This window comes from Sceloporus occidentalis, unplaced genomic scaffold (genome assembly GCF_023333645.1).
Source record: "Sceloporus occidentalis isolate IW3139 unplaced genomic scaffold, rSceOcc1.0.p SCAF_5, whole genome shotgun sequence".
Classification (NCBI taxonomy): domain Eukaryota; kingdom Metazoa; phylum Chordata; class Lepidosauria; order Squamata; family Phrynosomatidae; genus Sceloporus; species Sceloporus occidentalis.
The window spans coordinates 37062328-37082645 of record NW_028316985.1 but is presented as its reverse complement, the minus strand read 5'-3'; the positions used below and the strand labels follow the sequence as shown (position 1 = coordinate 37082645).

Below are 20318 nucleotides of genomic sequence, written 5' to 3'. Positions count from 1 at the left end.
TGGCTGCTGCAAGAACTGAAATACCTGCTAGTTGGAAGAAGGGAGATTTAACTCTAGAAAAATGGTGGACTAGAGTTTGGAATACATGGTTACTTGAAAAACTTTCCAGCATCATCAGTTCCGGTAATGGACAAAAGAAACCACACTCCTTTTATGATGACTGGTCAACTTTTACTATGTTACTACTACCTCACATTTGTCCAGATGACCGTCAGGAACTGACTTATGGGGAAACTTTCTGCTTGAACCCAACACATCATGAAAGGCTCCCTCAGTGAACATGTGTGTTTATTCTAATTATATAATGCCACCTGGGTAATTATCCTAGTATAATTGTATACATGGGGGATCAGTTCCGCCCCCTCACCGTATGGGAAAAAACACAGGACCCCAAGTCTCGTTTGCTATGGCGGTGGGTGCCATGGGCACGCATGCCACTTTAATCCACGGGCCTGCTGTCCACATGAGCATGAGTCTGTGGATGGCAGGCCCATGTATGGGAAGGGCACACTGTATGTGATTTCCCCCCCTGTTAACACATATACTACGCCTGTTTGAACATTTTGTTGTCGATGTGACTTCGTATTCTTCGTAGAACTGAAATAATTTTTTTTAAAAAGTTGTATCAGTGCCCTTATGCCTTGATTTTTTGGTATTTTTTCCAGCAATAACAAGGTGATTCTCCCCACCCCAAACCAACTAAGCAAAGAGGAGAAAGGAAGCTTAGATAAAGAGGAATACAGACATCATCGATCAGTGGGCACAATAACATCTGTTGTGTCACGTGAACACTGGACAATAAAAAAGATGTATGCTTATTACACAGACTTGACCCACTAACAAGAGGTGTTGATGTTACACATACTTAGCTCTATTCTGCACTGCAGAAACAATGCAGTTTGACGCCACCTTACCATGGCTCCATTCTATGAACGCCTGGGATCTGTAGTCTATGGTGGCACCAGTTCTCTGTCATAGAAGGCTAAATATCTCACAAAACTACAAATCCCAGAATTCCACAGGATTGAGCCATAGTGGCTGAAGCGATGTCAAATAGCATTATTTTTGCAGTGCAGATTAGACTTTACTTAAAAATTAAACGTCAATGAAACTATTTCCTCAGTAAACATGCACGGGATGTGTCTTCATGGTTTTACTTCATCTACCCTCTACCAGCATATTGTCCATAAGAATGAATATATTGTATGATTCTGCCTTTTTAAAATTTCTGATCAAGCTACTGTTTCAAATGCAAGAAATGTGAGTAGTGTATATTTTTAAAAATGTACACTAAAAAAACTTTATGAATATCTAAAACATTTAAAATCTTTCCCCAACTTTATTTTTGATTTATCAATTTCATCTTCCTGTTGCATTTGAATTTCATTTCCCCATATACTCCCTTCTTAAGTTACATTCCAAGTGATACAGTGTGATGTATGCACCGTTTAAGCTGCAAACCTATGCAACGACCTGTGAGTAAGGTCTATTAGGTTAGATTTCTGATTAAAAATGCACAGGACAGGTATTTAATCCATCTAGTGATGTTCTGGCTTCTAATAGGAAGATGCGATATTTCAGCAGTGGATAGGAAATCTTGGTAGTTATTTCTTTACATTGATTACGTTAGATAACCTGTAGGAACTTATCTTGAAAGACAGGATAAAAACACCTTAAAAGAAATAAATCCCTACAATTTGGGATTTGGGAAATAAAGATTAAAGAAACACACAAAGCCAAAAATCTCTTTCAGTATAAATAAACATAAGTAAACGGCTACCTTGCCTAGATTTCAAGAATTACCAGAGCAAATTAGCTAATACTACTGACACAGAAGAGCAAATGAGGGGAAAGAAGTGAAAAAACAGCAAGAGGACCATCCACAAGATATAGTACAAATGCTTCAGGCTGCAATCCTGTGTATACTTTGTTGTTGTTATGTGCCTTCAAGTTGTTGTTGTTGTTATTATTATTATACATCATTTATATAGCACTGTAGATTTTCACAGCTGACTGTAACAGTAACACCATCATAGGGTTTTGTTTTGTTTTGGGTGAGATTTATTCCAAGGACATTTGCTATTGCATTCCTTTTAGGCTGAGAGAGTATGATTTGCCCAAAGTCACCCAGTGGATTTCCATGGCTGAGCAGGCATGTTGAACCCTTGACCCTAAGACCTAGTCCAAGACTCAAGCTACTATATCATGCTGGAACCAGACTAAACAAAGTGGTACTTAATTCTGAGTAAATGTGCCAAGAATTGCCCCGACAGATTGATACATTAAAATTTAAAAATATAGAAAATGCCAACATGCAAATGAGTTCATAAATGGACTCTCTGTAGCTTCGTTTTATTCATAGAATTATAGAGTTGGAAGAGACCACAAGGGCCATCCAGTCCAACCCCTTGCCATGCAGGAACTCTCAATCAAAGCATACCCAACAGATGGCCATCCAGCCTCTGTTAAAGACCTCCAAGGAAGGAGACTCCACTACACTCCGAGGGAGTGTGTTCCACAGTCAAACAGCCCTTACTGTCAGGAAGTTCCTCCTAACGTTGCGGTGGAATCTCTTTTCCTGTAGCTTGCATCCATTGTTCCAGGTCCTGTTCTCTGGAGCAGCAGAAAACAAGCTGGTTCCCTCCTCAATATGACATCCCTTCAAATATTTAAACAGGGCTATCATATCACCTTTTAACCTTCTCTTCTCCAGGCTCATGTGAAAAGGAAAAAGGTGGCAATGTGAAGGCACATGCATACCAACACATCCACACAAACACATGTGATATTACAACATGTTTATTGACAGCTCATATTTGTTCTGTACTTTTAAGCACTATCTGGAATAGCAGATAGGGCTTAAGGGAAAGTAACAATGTTTAAGTCATATGGAAGATGCATACATTTCACAATGTTACATACAAATAACATACCAGTACAATCTGTAACTGTACTGGTCTCATAACAATGAGAATGACAGTCATAGAGATTAACATTGAAGATTTTCAAGGAGAAGCTAAATTTTTTTAAGGATTTTTTTAAATTTCTCTAATCTGAAAAATGCTTCAAACATGTAGGCCTAAATTCAATTTTAATCTCAAATAATAGACCCGCTGAAGTAAAGAAATTTACTTAAATCTTGACCTAACCAAGTTTACACTGATTCAATGGGTACCACTTAACCTCTTCAGATTCATGAATTGGGCTTTGTGTAAAAAAACCAACAAACTGATATTGTACAATGTGAAGTTGAAGGGCTTTCATGGCCGGCATTCATAGTTTTTTGCAGGTTTTTCGGGCTATGTGGCCATGTTCTAGAAAAGTTTCTTCCTGACATTTCGCCAGCATCTGTAGCTGGCATCTTCAGAGATGCCAGCCACAGATGCTGGCGAAATGTCAGGAAGAAACTCTTCTAGAACATGGCCACATAGCCTGAAAAATCCAAAAAACTATGGTATAGTACACATTAAAGGATAAAATAGTCATATTTTGCTCACTTTGTTATGCTGGAGAGTTATGCCTTTTTGTAAAATGTTTCTAATATACTAACTCAGTTTCCCCCAAACTACAGATGTTTTGTGGACGTTTATCGCCACCATCTTTTTGTCACTGGTTTATATAAAAAAGGGCCAAAAGGATGTGCAACCAAGGAACCTAAAGGTCTTTTATTCATGACCAGTGGTGTTAGTTGTCAAAAGAGTGTGAGGCTCTCATTTCCCACTGTATTCTCCAGCGCTAAAGGCTAGTAATAAATGAAAAGTGTATCTATCAACAGATAAGTTGATCATGGCAGAAGGAATATGTGCTGCCTTTAACTAAGAAAGCGCAGCCTAGCATTCGGCTGCTATAGAGATACATAGATCACCCAAGAGACTATCCTTGGACGTATTATCTGTGCTACAGCATTACACAGGAGCAGCACAAAATTGTATTTCCTTCATCTTTTATTACTTTCTTTTTACAAAAATGAATTGTTAAATCCATCTACTCTTTCTACCCTTTCAAAATACTACATTTCTGTACATATGCATCAAAGACAGGAATGTTTCAAAAGGGATCTACATATCCAATGACTACCCTTAAGGATGATTCAATAAGAAGACAGATGCTTCCGGTCAGCCGTTCTATTATCCTGCATTTTAAATTTAATTTTTAAGGACACCATTGCTGATACAGAATTCTTTTTGGTTTTCAGCAGAAGAAAATATATCTGTATTATATATAAATATATATAATATTCTGTACAAATATAATAAAATATAATACCTTTCATTTAGAGACCCAAAAAGTGCTTTACAGACAAAGTCTGGTTCTTGGATAGTTCTGTAACATTTAATCCTTTACAGGTTTTCTATGATAAAAGATTTATCTTGATCTAGCTAAAATAGTCTCAATCTTTAATTTCAATCATTAGTTTCTGTTACTTATTTTTGCATTTTTTTACTTAAAGAAAAGTAGCTGACTGACCTGCTTTTTATGCTTACTTTAATTCTTTGATATTATATTATTTGCTGTTATAGGCAGTCTCAAGTCACACATAAATTTGGCAACAACTTACTTTACATTTTGGAACTGGATATACAAATCCAAATGCAAAATATTGTCAACTGGCATAAATTCATCTATATATTTTTGGGATTCTCAGGACAAACTTATGTAAGTAGGAGTTTAATTCTTTCATGGTCACTATTTATGTGTGCTTGGATAAGGAAAATAGCCATTTAATTTACATTGCCTGTTTTTAATTATCTTGGTTCCTATAGCTCTTCCTCCATTCATGTGAAGTAGAGTGGGGTTGGGGGGACATTCCAGGCAATTTCTCCTCCTCTGCAGTCTCCCCACCATCTCTTGCTTCATTCCTAAGTGTCCCACAACTCCAAGAACTGATTTTTGGAAGGTGCAGGCAAATGGAAGGAAAGGGACAAGGAGAAAAACCATGTTTTATGGATGTACACTCTACTGAGTTTATGGAAAGAATACTAGAATCCAAACCATTGACACAGTGAGCATATTTTGTTTTGGGGTGTCTACAGTGAGATAAACAGGGAAGTTAAAAGGAGCCCTAAAATGTCCCTGCTTTATTCGTAGTATCTCTTTGAAACTGACATTTGGCCTGGCTATCATTGATTAATGTAAACATTCAACTCTATACAGATATAGATGTATTTAAGCCTCCTATGGTCAATGAGCTTTGAGGAGCTAATTATGCATAGGGTCAGGCCATACACTGCTTGTCACAAACATAACATAGAGACTCACTTTGGCATCAGTAGATGTCTAAATATTAAACTTTTGTCTTTTTAAATGACACAATCTCCTTTTGTTGCTCTGTGACTTCCACTCATTAGTCAGGATGCCTGCACTGGTATATTGGAAAGATCATATTTTGCAGGGCGGAGAAGATGAAAGAGAAAATATTTTTATGCTCTTGAAATTAAAACGAAGGGCCATTTATGTGAATACTGAAATTTAGCCCCTACGTTCCCTGTGCAATCTGAGAAACTGTGAGGAACAAAAGAACCATAATTCAATATATCACTAAGTAACAGAAATATTATTACAATATGTACACAAAGAAACCTATTATAGACAGTGTACTGAAGAATCCAGCTTCTGTATCTGAATTCTTTAACATTAGCATCAAACTAGAATACCTGTTAAATATCTAAGTACGTTTTCCCCACTTCAACAGAATGCTTTTTTAAAAAAATACTTATACACAATCCCTTATAAATGTTTTTCAACAGAAAATCTATTCATTCTAGCAATCTTAATATTCAAGTATAAGGACTATAAAATGCCACATTATACCTAAAAGAATACATTTCCTGATCTTTACCTGAGCAAGATGTAGAAGGCAGTTAAAAGTAGTCAAGGGGTGCAGCCACAGACCTGCTCAATGTCATAGATCTCCTTTGGGCAGTCTGCAGAAAGGATTAATGGTGTATTCTCTGTTACTACAACATCATCTTCTATACGTATGCCAATGCCACGGAATCTTTCAGGAGCATTTACATCATCTTCTGGGATGTAGATGCCTGGAAATAAAGCTGGTGATCAAAAACTAAAGCTCTTGGTTTGCAAATTATGCAGTGCAAATGCAGCATGTCACAACACTGTTTAGAAAAAATTATTTCTAGATAAAGTTTTTACAGTGCAACTATCCTGCTTTGTTCATGGAATTTTACAGAGGGTGCATTAACTTTATCATGCTTTCCCACTGTTTCTTTTCTGATATTTGATGAGGAAGAGAATAAGTACAAAGGTGTTTGATAGGCCTAGGAACTCTCCATCTAGAAGCACTTCCAGATCTAAAAAATCATCTCTGATTTTAACTAAGAAAAACACTAACCTTCAATTCTGAAGGAAATGGATGAAAATCAAAAAGGGATGTTATTTGGGCCTACACTAGAGGAGAAACTCTAGGAGCTCATGAAAAGCAGATACGCCCCACTCTTTCCAGCACTGATACAATAAAAAACCCAACATCCTGCTGTATTGCATTACTTAAATCAAAAGGGGAAGTAGATTGCACATCAATAGCTGTGCGTGTCTTGGCAAGAACCTGCTATATTTTGAGGATCTCTAGTAAGAGCAATGGTAACTCAGAGAAAACATGATTATTTTCATATATTAAAATTAAGTCAGAAAGGAGAGCAATTATTCATCACATTCACTGAAACAGAAGCACAATGTGCTTAAAAAACAAAGGGACAAATGTAGACATCATACAGCAGGTAGAGATTTTCAGTGCTTAGTCCCAGTTCATATATTTGCCTTGCTTTTCACAGGCTACAATGGCTGCTTCTGTCTCAGGAAGGGATGGCTAACTGCTTTGGTAGACAATCACATTTCTTCAAGCCTTCTCCTGGGTCCATGCTGTGGGCAAGAAGAGATCTGCCACTGCTTACTTATTATTGCAGCAGTGCAGTGCTGCTGCAGACATCAAACTAGAACAGTAATTTCTTTGTTCTATGTTTTGCACTTCCATGAGGGTAAAGAAGTAGTAGCAGCAGTAAATCTCTCCTTGTCATAAGACAGAAAAGAGCTTAAAAAAAAAAAAAACCAAGGCAAAGTTACCAGTTGTTGCATGAAGCTAAGTAGTCACTACAGAAACTATCTCATCTATCATCTCAAATTATCTCCATCCTTCCTCATGTAAAATCTGCTTAGTTTTCCTCTATTTTCTACTGATAAAGGGGCCTATGTGCTTCATCCAAGACGAAGATAGTTTTTCTAGGTCAGTTCACTTTTGTATTTTCAAAACCAATAAACATTTCTGCCTTTCTTCCCTTGCGCAAGGGGTTAATCCAAGTGAAACCTAAAAACCTTAGAGCATTTTACAGAGACTCATTTGAATGTAAGCAGACCCTTCCTCTTCCAATCCATCTCAGGGCACCATGCAGACGACATGACTTCAACATTAAGTCATTTTCTATTCCTTCTCCCCTTATATGCCCATCCTGTTTTGGAAACATCTTCATTGATGAAGAGATTTGTCAGTTGTAAAAGCCTGCACACTTTTTGTGTCCTGGCTGGTGTAATAAAGATACAACCCCAATGTGGATTTTGGCATATTATTCATTGTTAAGGGGAAAACATGAATTAGGTTTACGTTGTTGTTGTTGTTATCCACCCTTGAGTCGATTTCAACTCATGGTGACCCTGTAAATGAGATATCTCCAAGATACCCTGTCCTCCACTGCTCTGATCAGTACCTGAAAATTTACTGTTTAATTTTATAGTTGGGAGGGAGAGTTGGGTCGGGGTTTTGTGGGGCTTGTTGTTTTTATTGTTGTATATTGTATTTACTTTGTTGTTACCCACCTCGATCCTCAATCGGAAGAGGCGGGATATAAATAAATATTATTATTATTATTATTATTATTATTATTATTATTATTATTATTACCTGTGACCTCTTTTATAGAGTCCTTCCATCTAGCATTTGGCCTTCCTTTCTTTTTGCTTCCTTCCACCTTTCCTAGCATTATTGTTTTTTCCACTGAGTCATGCTTTCTCATGATGTGGCCAAAGTACGACAGCCCTAGTTTAGTCTTCTTGGATTTCAGAGATATTTCTGGTTTGAACTGTTCTAGGACCCATTTGTTTGACGTCTTGGCTGTCCGTGGTATTCTCAGCACTCTTCTCCAGCATCACATTTTGAATGAATTGATTTTCTTCCTATCTGCTTTCTTAACTATCCAGCTCTCATATCCTTACATAGTAATAGGGAATACTATGACTTGGGTGATTCTGACTTTTGTGTTCAGTTGTGTATCTTTACATGTTAGGATCCTTTTTAGTCCTTTCATAGTTGCCCTGCCCATTCTTAGGGGCCAGTACAGACGGGCGGCTATAGGCCGTCCCTGTAAGCCCTGCATCTGTGCCATGCAAAAGGAGCTACTCTAGGTAGCTCCTTTTTTGATACGTCATAAGGGCTGCAACACAGCCTTCTGACGTCTCTTCTGTCCACAGGTGTAAGGGCTTGGCAATGTGGACGCTGAGCCACATCGAGCCCTAGTATTGGCGCAAACAGCCCATGTGTACTGGGCCTTAGTCGTCTTATGATTTCTTGGCTGCGGTCCCCACTCCGATCAATGTTTGATCCTAGGTATCAGTTTACATACTGATCCCAAATACAAGACAATACAGATGTAGAACAATACAGAAGCTTCTTGGGTGGGGAGATGTCTTATTAATTGCATCAAGTATTTCCATTTCACAGAATAGGACTGGGGAATCTGTGATCCTCCAGATGTTGGCCTCCCAACTCTCATTCTATCCACAACACCCCATAGTCAGGGATTATAAGAACTGTAGTCACCAGTTTCTGGATGATGACAGATTTCCCACCTCTGTCACAGAAAAATGTAGTTACTCCTTTCAGTCAATCATAGTATAGCAAGAGAATAAAGCTGCAAAATAGCCTTCCTCAAGAGATCTTAGGGTAAGCTATCATATGGTCTCTGTTTCCCTCCCACCCCAAACTTTTGGTCAGCCCTTATGCTACCAAAAAAGTAACCCCCCCCCCCAACATGTTTTCTAGTTTTACAGCTGTAATGGTTCAAAACATGCTTTTTAAAACATACAAACTCAAGATGGCAAATTAGGGGGAAATGCCATAGGTGATGGATAAAAAGAAAATCAATTCGTTTGAGATGTGGTGCTAGAGAAGAATGCTGGGGATACTGTAGGCAGCCAGAAAGACAAACAAATGGGTTCTTGAACAGATCAAGCCTGAAATACCCTTAGAAGTCAAGATTATCAAATTAAGGCTATCATACTTTCGCCACATCATGAGAATGCAAGACTCACTGGAAAAGACAATAATGCTAAGAAAGGTAGAGCAGTAGAAAGAAAATAAGACTGCACACCAGATGGCTAGACTCAATTAGAGAGGTCTCAGGAATGAATCTGCTCGACTTAGGCAAAGCAGTGGAAGATAGGGGTCTTACAGATGTCTCATTCGCAGGGTCACTATGAGTCAAGGGTAGCTAACAACAACATGCCATAGGTGACAACCAGAGAGCAATTCTGCAAACATACAAATACTTGAACACAATTCCTCCCCCCTCCCCAAGTACTATTGATATTTACCTGGCTCAATGGTGATCACCATGCCTGGCTGGAGAGGAATTGATCTGGATACATCAGGTGTATCGTGAACATCCATTCCCAGATAATGTCCTACATGATGGGGGCAGTATTTCCGAACAGCCTACAAGGAAGTAAAGAACATGTTCCTAGAGTAAACAGAATATGGAGACATGCAGAACATATGACTTCTTGAGCATAGTTAGACACAGTGAAGTGGATGGACACAAATAATGGCTTGTCCTTGCTTACTTACAGCTAGCAGAGTCTGCATGGGCACCATTTTTACAATGCCTAATCCTAAGGGAAAATCCATGGAATTTATTGTTTTACACTTGCAACTAGCTTAGTAGCCTTTACTAAATTCAAAGGTAAACATCTGGAGCATAGACTGATTAGTGGGCATTTAGCTCTGACATCCAGAAGTACAGTCGTCCCTCCTGATCCACAGGCAATCCTCCAGACCCCCACCCTGTGAATCAGAAAAAATGCAAATACTAAGCCTCCATTGATTATAATGGCTGCCCCTTTGACACGTGCATCATTTTGTCCCTTGCCTCCCTTGCTGTCCACAAACGATTACAACCACGGATGCCAAGTCCATGAACAGGGAAGGACAAGAGTATAGCCTCCATTTAGAGATACAATATATCTATGGCTCCTTAGCTGCAATCTTGCTATGCTTTCAAATCAGAGCACCAATCTCCAGGTTGGGAAGGTTGTAGTTTATCATCCTAGGAACCTTTCCCCTCATGCTAGAAACACTACTAGTCTGCCCAAGTTCTTGAAACGGTGCTCTTCCCTGGATATATGATGTGGGAATAGCCACCATTTTCTAAACTCAGCAGAATTTCCAGTGAGAATGCTATAGAGGAAAAATTCAGGATGGATATTAACACAAAAATATTCTCAATTGTGTAACTTACACCTGCTGGATATAGTAATTCTGTACCATACTGAATATACATATTTGAGTTATCAGCTAAAACAGAATTTGATGCTGACTTCATGGTACATCTCCTTTTATAATGGCTTATGTTAAGAATATTGGAACATAGAATGGCTCAATGCTAAGACACTTGGATGAATTATGCCTTTCAAAAATAAAGCTCCCCTTTTGGTTTTTGAGGATGCCCAACTTTTCAAACTGGCAAGATTCAGTAACAATCACAATCACCTAGTAACAGGTGATATGATAGCCTTATTTAAATATTTGAAGGGATGTCATATTGAGAAGGGTACAAGCTTATTTTCGGCTGCTCCAGACAACAGGACCCAGAACAATGGATGCACGCTACAGGAAAAGATTCCATCTAAACATTAGGAGGAACTTCCTGACAGTAAGGACTATTCGACAGGGGAACACCTTCGGAGGGTGGTGGAGTCTCCTTCCTTGGAGGTCTTTAAACAGAGGCTAGATAGTCATCTGTCAGGTATGCTTTGATTGAGAGTTCCTGCATGGCCGGGGGGTTGGACTGGATTGGCCCTGGTTGTCTATTCCAACTCTGATTCTAAGATTCTATGATTCACCTCTCTTGCCTTTGAAGTCATACTGTATTGCTCTTCTACATATGGATGCTTTAAAATTTGCTTTTTTTTCTTTTGATGTGTCTCCTGCAGCCATATCATATCTGTATGCAGCTATTTGTTATTGCTTTGAGCACTGTATAAAAGGGTTTTTTGCAGACTTAAAACATTTATATTAAACAACAATTCTAATGCATTGTGCCGATATCAATTTTATGCTTTTAAAAGCCTGCAAATAACATGGAAGATCAGACCTATAATATGGATCAGTGGCATGTGCCCTGACTGCATTTGGTAACTCAGTAACAGTTAGCCTTCTAATGTGAATGGTTTTTCTACATGAACTACCTTTTATGGGTAATAGTGGGAGCCAAGAATTACTCAGATACTTACAGCTAGGCTTCCTGCCACACTGAGATCATATTAGTATCAAATATTATTAAGTTAGATGGAAACATAACATAAGAATACAATAGTACATCCATCAAAATGGCCAATGATCTTTATTTCTGAAGTGATGCAAGCTAGAGGAAAAGAGACTCCACCTCAACATTAGGAGGAACTTCCTGACAGTAAAGGCTGTTCGACAGTGGAACAAATTCCCTTGGAGTGTAGCGGAGTCTCCTTCCTTGGAGGTCTTTAAACAGAGGCTGGATGGCCATCTGTCGGGGATGCATTGATTTAGATTCCCTGCATGGCAGGGGGTTGGACTAGATGGCTCTTGCGATCTCTTCCAATTCTATGATTCTATGATATGTTCTAGAGTCACAGTTTTTCACTATGTATGCCAAACATTATGCCAAACTTGCTGTAAAATTCAGATTTCATTTTAAAGCTGCTTGTTTTCCCAGTGATTTTTTTCCTATCTCTGAATATCTTTAGCATTACTCACATTACGAAAATAGAACGATTCTATTTTCATATCATATCAAAAAACTGATAAAGTTTGCTTTCAAAAGTTATGTTTGCTGGTCTTCTCATTCCTTTTCCAAGTAACCCTACAAGTAATCCTTTTAAGTTTTACATAGTTAAGTTGACACATTTTGGAAGGTAGTGGATAGAGCTGCCCAATTAGGCTGTCATTCCCTTTGTTAGCTAGCTAAGTCAACAAGATCTTGGTTTGTTTTGAACCACTTTGAGCATACAGTTCATGGTACAGAAATAGTGACTGACATGTTTAACGAAATAATTTTGTGCAGATACAAATACACTTTGAGCATAGATCTTATGGAAAAGTGGTTTATAAAAGACATTTTTTTTTGCAAATACAAATCCTGTTGTTTAAATGGGAATCCCTATTTTGTAACAACCTTTACCTTATGATAGGAAGTGATTATGTTTGCACCTATCTGATCTCTCTCAACATTCCAGGAAGTGGTGATAAAAAGATGGCAATATCCTGTGCTGAAGTACTATTTGTGCTTCTATCTGTCCATCAGAGAACCAAGCAAGAAAAACACACCTGTTATGTGGAGTATTAACACAGCTAAGCAGAATCAAAGTGACTCATTAACAGACACTTTAAGAAGAAGCAGTTCCTCAGTTTTCATGAGAACAAAATAGCCTGTGTAAAAAAGCCTTTGTGTTACTTCTCACTGCCATCAGAAAATTAGCCATTTTCCTCCCCCAGTCTGGCAATTCTGTTCAACGATCTCACTGTCAAGTTAAAACAGTGCCACCTCCTATCTCCACCCCACTCAATTGACACTTGTCAAAAATCAAACAATTGCAAGCCTTGAGCAATCTGAATGTTCTGCCATCTGCTGGTTGCAAGTGGTACTTAACCGCAAGCCTTCCCTTTTTACAGACAATGTCTCTCTTGGATGAGCTACAATGCCAGAAAGACCACTGACAGCCAACTCAGCAGGAAGCTGCAGTAGAGTGGTTCCTTCACATGCGCTGGGGGTTAGGGTTGAAGGACCCCCATGAATGTGGAAAACACACACATAAAAACACTATTTTTTTTATCTAAGAGAACACCTCTCTAGAAATCTCCAGGTCATCCAGTGCAACTCTATGGTCAACATCTGCCAGATGTTGATCATAGAATCATGCTGGAAAACCTACAAATGCCAAGAGACGTGTTTTCTCTAGGAACCTCTAGGTTTTTCAGCACAACCGTATGCTCAATGTTTGGCAGAGTTGCGCTGGAGGACCTAGAGATTCCTAGAGACAAGATATTATTCAAAACTGCAAATAATCAAATCTGCAAAAGTCAAAGCTGCAAATGTGGAGGGCCAACTGTAGTTTTAATTTTGAGTGTCCCTTCAACAGGTTTTTCTCCAGTGGAGAAAAGCAGAAAAATGAACAGATACAAATATAAGGAGGCTAAGTACCTTGAAGAGATGGTTCTCACTGGTGCTTTTCTGCAGGATCCCGAGATCTTTCAACTTTTGTCCAATGAGAGTTAGCATGAGATTGTAGATGTTCTCTAGACTCACACCTGGAGAGCATAGCCTCAGGCAAGACTTCTGTACTTCCAATACAGCCTGGTACAGCTCTGCTTGGGGACTGGTAAACCTGAGAATGAAAGGCCAACACAAATCACCTGAGGTATATAGCTTGAACAAGGAGGAAAGTCAAGGGTCATGCTACATTTTCAAAATAATTACATGACACAGCTCATTGAGACTGTTCCACTTCAGAATACAGGTAGAAGATTGGCTCTTTGGACATCCACCTATGTAAGTCAACACCTCCACACTCTGTACATTAAGAAAACAACAGAGGGGAGGAAATTGATCCTTTGAAATGCTAGCTTTTTGCAAGCAGAGGTTTTCTGTTTTTTGTTTCTTTTTCAGTGGTAGAAATTAAATGAAATTATATGCCTCATTCGCATTCTAAAGTGGAACAATAAGATAGAAAATTTCTGAATGAACAGTTTGGTTCTGTATCACTACAACTGTAAAGCATCTCTGTTATACAGAATATGTGAAGATTTTGATTCCTGTGTATCAGGCAAAAGGATGCAAACATTAGCATGGAAAATGAACCTCTGAAGTACAGTATTTCACTGTATGAATGAATCTTCAGACTGTCAGACAGAGACATTAGATACTGAGTGGTATTGTATTTGGTTCTCCCCATCTTTCAAATCATGCTCTTCCTTGGACATTTATCATAAATAAATGGTATCTAACTCCTAACAAACTGGTCAAAAGGGTTAAAGGTTTTAGAGCATGGAATGGATATGACATTATCGGAGCACACATACATATGTGGTTCAAATGCTCTAAAATATACCACTTTTGGTGTTCCATGCCAGAAAAAAATCTCAGCTATCAGAAATAAGAAAGTGTATCACTGCCAATGTTTATTGTTGCTTAATGTTCACAGTCATTAGAATCAGAGAATTGGAAGAAACCATAAGGGCCATCCAGTCCAATCCCTGCCATGCAGGAACTCTCCATCAAAGCATACCAACAGGTGACCATCCAGCCTCTGTTTAAAGACTTCCAAGGAGAGGGAGTTACGAAAACAAATCCTAAAATACCAAGACTTGCTTGCTTCCTTTCTCGCCACTGCTAGTCTTGAAATAAAATAAAATAAAATAAAAATGGATAATTCCACAATAGATAACCGATGGCAAAGAATTTGGACCACTTTTTTTGGAAAAGGTGGTACACAAATGAAAGCCTTAAAAGGTCTCATCAGCAATGATGTCTTCATCCAGAAATAGCCTCCCTTCATTGATTATATAAACAGGAAGACACATGATCCCAAACCACCACTGAAGTAAGAGGCCTTCTAGAAAGGCATTATGAATGGCAAATGCCACCCTCCTTAAATAAATCTAGCACTATCTTAGTATACCTCTAGGTAGGTCACTCTGAAGTACTGAGATACTATTCTTGCAATGTAGTACTCATCACCAAAGGGTTGTATCCTTTTGTTTGAAAAACTTTATAGGGTTTGAAAGCTTTTGAAATAAACTAAAGGAACAAAGACAATGAAACAGAGGCACTTTGTGGGAAACTAGGGAAGGAAATTAATTAGATGTACAGAAATTATGCCTGGATTTCAGCTCTAGTTTCCTCTGACGCTTCAGATGCTTAAGAGGAGACGACTTTCAGCACCTTAGAAATTTGGGGCTTGTCTACATGGGTGGCTCATCCCTAATTCCTACCAGGGTTGCTGCATTCTGTTTACATGACGCATGACCAAAACCCCGAATTGAGTTTAGACTGTTTTCGTGGTGCCTGCACCTGATGCAGAGCTTCCTTCCCCCAGGCCTACATTTAAATAATTCAGCTTTTGCTGAGGGCTTTTGGCTTTCTTTGCAGTGAACATGGCGGCTGCTTTTACTCATAGACCCTGAGAGGTGCCCAGTGCCATCACTGTGGGCACAAATCACTCTGAGGTGAGAATCAAGTCCCTAGCATTGACAACATGGGTGGGTTCTTTGTTCTGACTTCAGCAGTGGTGTCATGTAAAGAACAGGGACCCTGTGGGAATGCAGGCATTTGTTGTTTGGTGAGAGAGCAGAAAACCTGCAGCATAAGAAAGCAGGTTGGGGGAATTTAGGGCCAGAATACTCCAGAGGCACCCTGGAGTATTCTGACAAGTGGAAATGGTGCCTTGGTAGTTTACTTGATAGGCATAAAACTTACCTGCCATTGATGGGCCAGGTGCGGGTGATATCACTTACATAACAGGAGAACTCACATCCCCCATCCAGTAAAACCATTTCTCCATCCTAAGACAAAATAAAAAAATGCAGCTCCTTGATACTGAAAATTATAACTCAAGCAGAGGTATAAAATATATTCAAAAACGAACCAACTAACATATGTCTGTAAGTGAGATGAGCTACCTACACATTTTCATTAGACAGCAGTGTAGACAATTTAAAGCTGCATTTTCTAGCTGTAGCCCAACCATTTTCTCTTTTCATTCTGTAAATACTTGTAATAAAATATAAGTAAGAATTCTTAATCCTGAAATATTATCAGTGTTCTTGAACTAATTTTTTCACTTTTGTTCCATCTTTTAACATCAATGAAATATCTGTGTGTAGAAAGATAGCACCTTTGAGACTACAGTTGCCCCTCCTTATCCATGGATTTTTTATACACGGATTCAAGCATCCACGGCTTGAAAATATTCAAAAAAAGTATAAATTTCAAGTATCAAACCTTGATTTTCCCATTTTATGTAAGGGATGCCATTTTGCTATGCCACTGTATTTAATGGGACTTGAGCACACTCAGATTTTGTTATTCATGGGGGTTCCTGGAACCAAACCCCAGCGGATAACAAGAGTCCACTGTAATTGAAAGAAAAAAGTTGGTAGCGTGAGCTTTCGCTGATATAAGTCTACTTCCTCAGATGCATTTGGTTAGATATGAAATATCTGCCATTCAAATACACACCTGCAGATAAATATTTAGTTATAACTATGATTGAGCAACAGGTTGGTTGGTTCAGTAGCAGTTATGACCTTTCTAATTTTCCATCTCTGTGTGTGTGTGTATGTGTGTGTGTGTTATGGCTTCTTTCTTTCTTCAGTCTCTACATAATTTTGAGTGGTGCTCATTCAAATGATCAGAAATGTTCAGTCAGAAGAATGTCAAAGCTGTTATCTCACAGAAGGTGTCATAAGTGCTCCTTAGCAAACCATCCTGTTCAGAGAAGCCTTCCCAGGCATTGCATAATTGTTGCTTACTATTTGATGTTCTTTTGGTGCCTGTTTATCAAACAATTTCCTGTATTGCTATGTACTGTATATGCATTATCCTACTTGAGAGTATGTATTTTCCCTGGAAGATTAACCATCCATTATGAAGCCAAGCCCTCCCTCCAGTCCATCTGCCTTAGTCCAGGCCTCGGAGGTAGAGAGGAACTGCTGGACCTCTTACCCTTTCCCTCCACCACTACCTTCTCCTTCTGTGTCATGTCTTTTTAGATTGTAAGCCCGAGGGCAGGGATCCGTCTAGCTAAAAAGATTGCATGTACAGCGCTGTGTAAATTTACAGCGCTTCATAAATAAAGGTTAATAATAATAATAATAATAATAATAATAATAATAGCATTACCAGATACTGAAATAAGGACGAATTTCATTTCTATAACAATATTTTATAATGGGATTGGTAACTTGAGGTCTTATAGATGCTACTGGACTGCTATGTCTATGATCCCTGATCACTGACTCTGCTGGTTAGGACTGGTGGCTACAAGGGGATGCAATTTCGGAGGTAAAATTATGAGGGTTGTATCCACTATGCCCTCAAGTTTTTCCCTGCTTCCTAAGGCAAATTGGTTGGTAAATTCTGGTTAATACTTGGATGGGAGACTGCCAATGAATATCAGGTCCTATAGGCTATATTTCAGAGGAAGGCAATGGCAAACCACCTCTGCGTATTCCTTGTCTATGAAAACCCTATGAAATTAATGGAGTCACTATAAGTCAACAGGTGATTTGAAGGCATGTACACACAGGCCCAGAACACATCAGAAATAAACCAGTTTGAGACCACTTTAACTGCCCTGGCTCAATGTTAGGGAATTCTGGGAACTGTAGTTTTGTGAGATATTTAGCCTTCTCTGTCAGAGGGCTCTGATACCACAGTAAAATGCACTTCCCATGATTCCCTAGCACTGAGCCAGGGCAGTTAAAGTGGTCTCAAACTGGATTATTTCTGCAGTATCTTTTGGACCACATTTACAGACAGAAGTCTTTTAAAAACAGAATGTGAAAAGGAAATGACTTCTGCTGACTTACTGTTGTTAATAAAGACCTTTCCTGTGTCTGAAATAGCCAGGGAAGCCCCCAAAAGATGGCAAAAATGCCCCCTACTTCCCAGAGAACAACAACAAAAAATGTTTTAAAGATTTATTTTGCAGGAGCACTTGGAGCAGAGAGATGTGATCCTCCAAGGTTTCCTGGGTTTGGGAACTCATGCAGCCCCCTAGCCTTCCTAGTTGCCCACCCCTGCTTCAAATAATTCACATGAAAGTTAAATTTGAAAATTTTTTGAGGCATTGCAAATGTTCTGAGCTATCTTTGGAGGCAATCTTGTCTTTAAAAAGGGGGATTCTAAATAAACAAAAAGATAAGACTGTCTCCATGCAGTGACAAGAATAAAAGAGTTTTACTTCATAGACTGTGTAACGTATGTAAAACAATTCCTTGTAATATAGATGGTGAATGTCCACCAAAATGTAACAAAGTGACATTTTGGTGGAATTAGGATTGCTTATACTATAAAGACTGATTATTAAAATATGAATGAAAAAGACCTGAATTATGACATTCACAAATCTAGTCTTTTTAGTATGATGTTTATGGGGAAATATAACAAGACTAATTTTGCTAGAAAGTCCCACTTTCAACCTGGATCACTTTTCATGTGTTTCAGTCAAAATACTTTTAATCTGGCTGTGATCTTTGCGATGGTTTATCTTAACTGGATGGAAAACATACAAAAGATTCTGTTGTTCTGGTGAAGTTAAAATCCATTTTAGAACAGCTGTGAATGAAATCCCTAAGTTTGAGTAGAGACTGTTGCAGATAAAAGACATTATTTTAATATCTGATATTCACCAGTAACATGCTAACCAAGAAATTGAGCACCTGCTGTCTTGCACTAAGAGGATCCCCTGCGCTTGTGTGCTTCAGCTGTTCATTATCATTCCTATAACCCCCCCCCCCACCAACTAAATAGAATAGGGGAAATCTCTGCCCCAACAACAAAGACTCCCTTTTTCCAGTCATTATTTAATCACCTGTTAAAAGGCATCACACTTAGAGAGACTGACTGGCATCAAGTGTTCACTTTCATCAGTCTCTTTGGAAGGAAAGGAAGAAGGAAACAGAATGTCTACTTCTTAGGAAATTCACTTTTCTTAAGAAACAACAGCATGGCAATACAGTATTATGTCCTGGCTTGCTATTCAGAGAAACCAAGACAAGCCAAGTTGGGGCAGGATCCACTCAGCGATGAGAATGTGCATGACAGGTATATAGTTCATACAAATTTTATTTACAGAAGTACATTTCTCCCCACAAAGAAGATTGTGTTCATTGCAACGGTATGAGAATATTAGCCTGTCATGACTTAAGATAGTCAGGGAAAGCTCTTCTTCGATTATGGGAGACACACCAAACACCACAAAAGAAAAAGCCTTCTCAGTTGTAGCACCACAATTGCAGAATACTTTCCATATGGATATGCAACTGGTACCAACACTGCAACTCCCTTCACTGCATCTTAATCTTTTAGTTTTGTTTTACCAGTTTTGCTTCTTTATTCTGTTTTGATGACATGTTTTGCCGTTTTAATTACAATTAACTATTTTAAATGGATCTAGGAATGAAGAAGGACAGTTTTTAAACATATACATAAATAGAATAGAATGTTTGAAATTATTTTCTCTTCCTTCTAGAAAAGCGGTACTGTACTATTTATTCTGCATAAGACAGACATGAGCACTCCTGAGTGAGGTGAGGCTGGTTCTGCTTCTGAAATGTGTTGAAATAATTCAAGGAGAGGAATAGGTAAAAATCCATAATCCCACTTTTTTTCACTCCAGCTTCTCTATAGGGATGGATGAATACATGCATTTTATTTGAAGTTCTTTTTGTCCTACTTCTGAATCAGTTTGTGGATTTTTAAAAACACATTTACTGTAAAATTCAAACATATTTTGTACACATTTCCATGCACATTTCTCCCAATAAAGCATTTTTTCATGCAATTTGATCTAGTACATGTTAATTTTCCCCATGTATGTATTTTTTTGCATTTTCCCCCATTATTGTTTTTCATGCATTTTTGCTTGGTGAATGGTACTGCAGAAAATGAAGAAATGCAAAAAATCTAAGTTATGTGATTTGGTGCACATTTAGATTCAGGAAGGGTCAAGTAAATACAAACAAAACAGATTTCTCTACCAATCCTATTTCTCTCAACAGCCTTATTAAGGAACAACCTTAATGAACAGCACGTGCTGCAAACCCGTTATATTTTTGGTCAAGATTCCACAGCACAACAATTAATACAGTGGTCCCTCCACATCCGCTGGGATTAGGGGTAAAGGCCCCCTGTGAATGTGGAAAAACTGCAAATAAAAAAACACTATTCTTTTTACATAAGAGAACACTTCTGTAGGAATCTCCAGGTCCTCCAGAGCTAGTCTATGGTCAACATCTGCCAGACGTTGATCATGTTGGAGGGCCTACAAATGCCTAG

At 38.5% G+C, this 20318-nt stretch overlaps 1 protein-coding gene across 2 annotated transcripts in view; it reads right to left on the bottom strand.

Moving 5' to 3' along the window:
• Nucleotides 1-2619: 2619 nt before the first annotated feature.
• XPNPEP3 (X-prolyl aminopeptidase 3) overlaps nucleotides 2620-20318 on the bottom strand; it is a 35602-nt gene continuing 17903 nt past the window's right edge. The window contains exons 7-11 of one of the 2 annotated variants that reach the window (XM_089523690.1): nucleotides 15735-15820; nucleotides 13461-13644; nucleotides 9601-9721; nucleotides 5840-6038; nucleotides 2621-5362 (exon numbers count right to left, since the gene is read on the bottom strand). In XM_089523690.1, coding sequence (XP_089379816.1) covers nucleotides 5872-6038; nucleotides 9601-9721; nucleotides 13461-13644; nucleotides 15735-15820 — 558 coding nt within the window. In that variant the 3' untranslated portion in view covers nucleotides 2621-5362; nucleotides 5840-5871. Of the gene's footprint in view, nucleotides 6039-9600; nucleotides 9722-13460; nucleotides 13645-15734; nucleotides 15821-20318 lie in introns of both variants that reach the window. The other variant, XM_089523689.1, reaches the window with a different exon arrangement.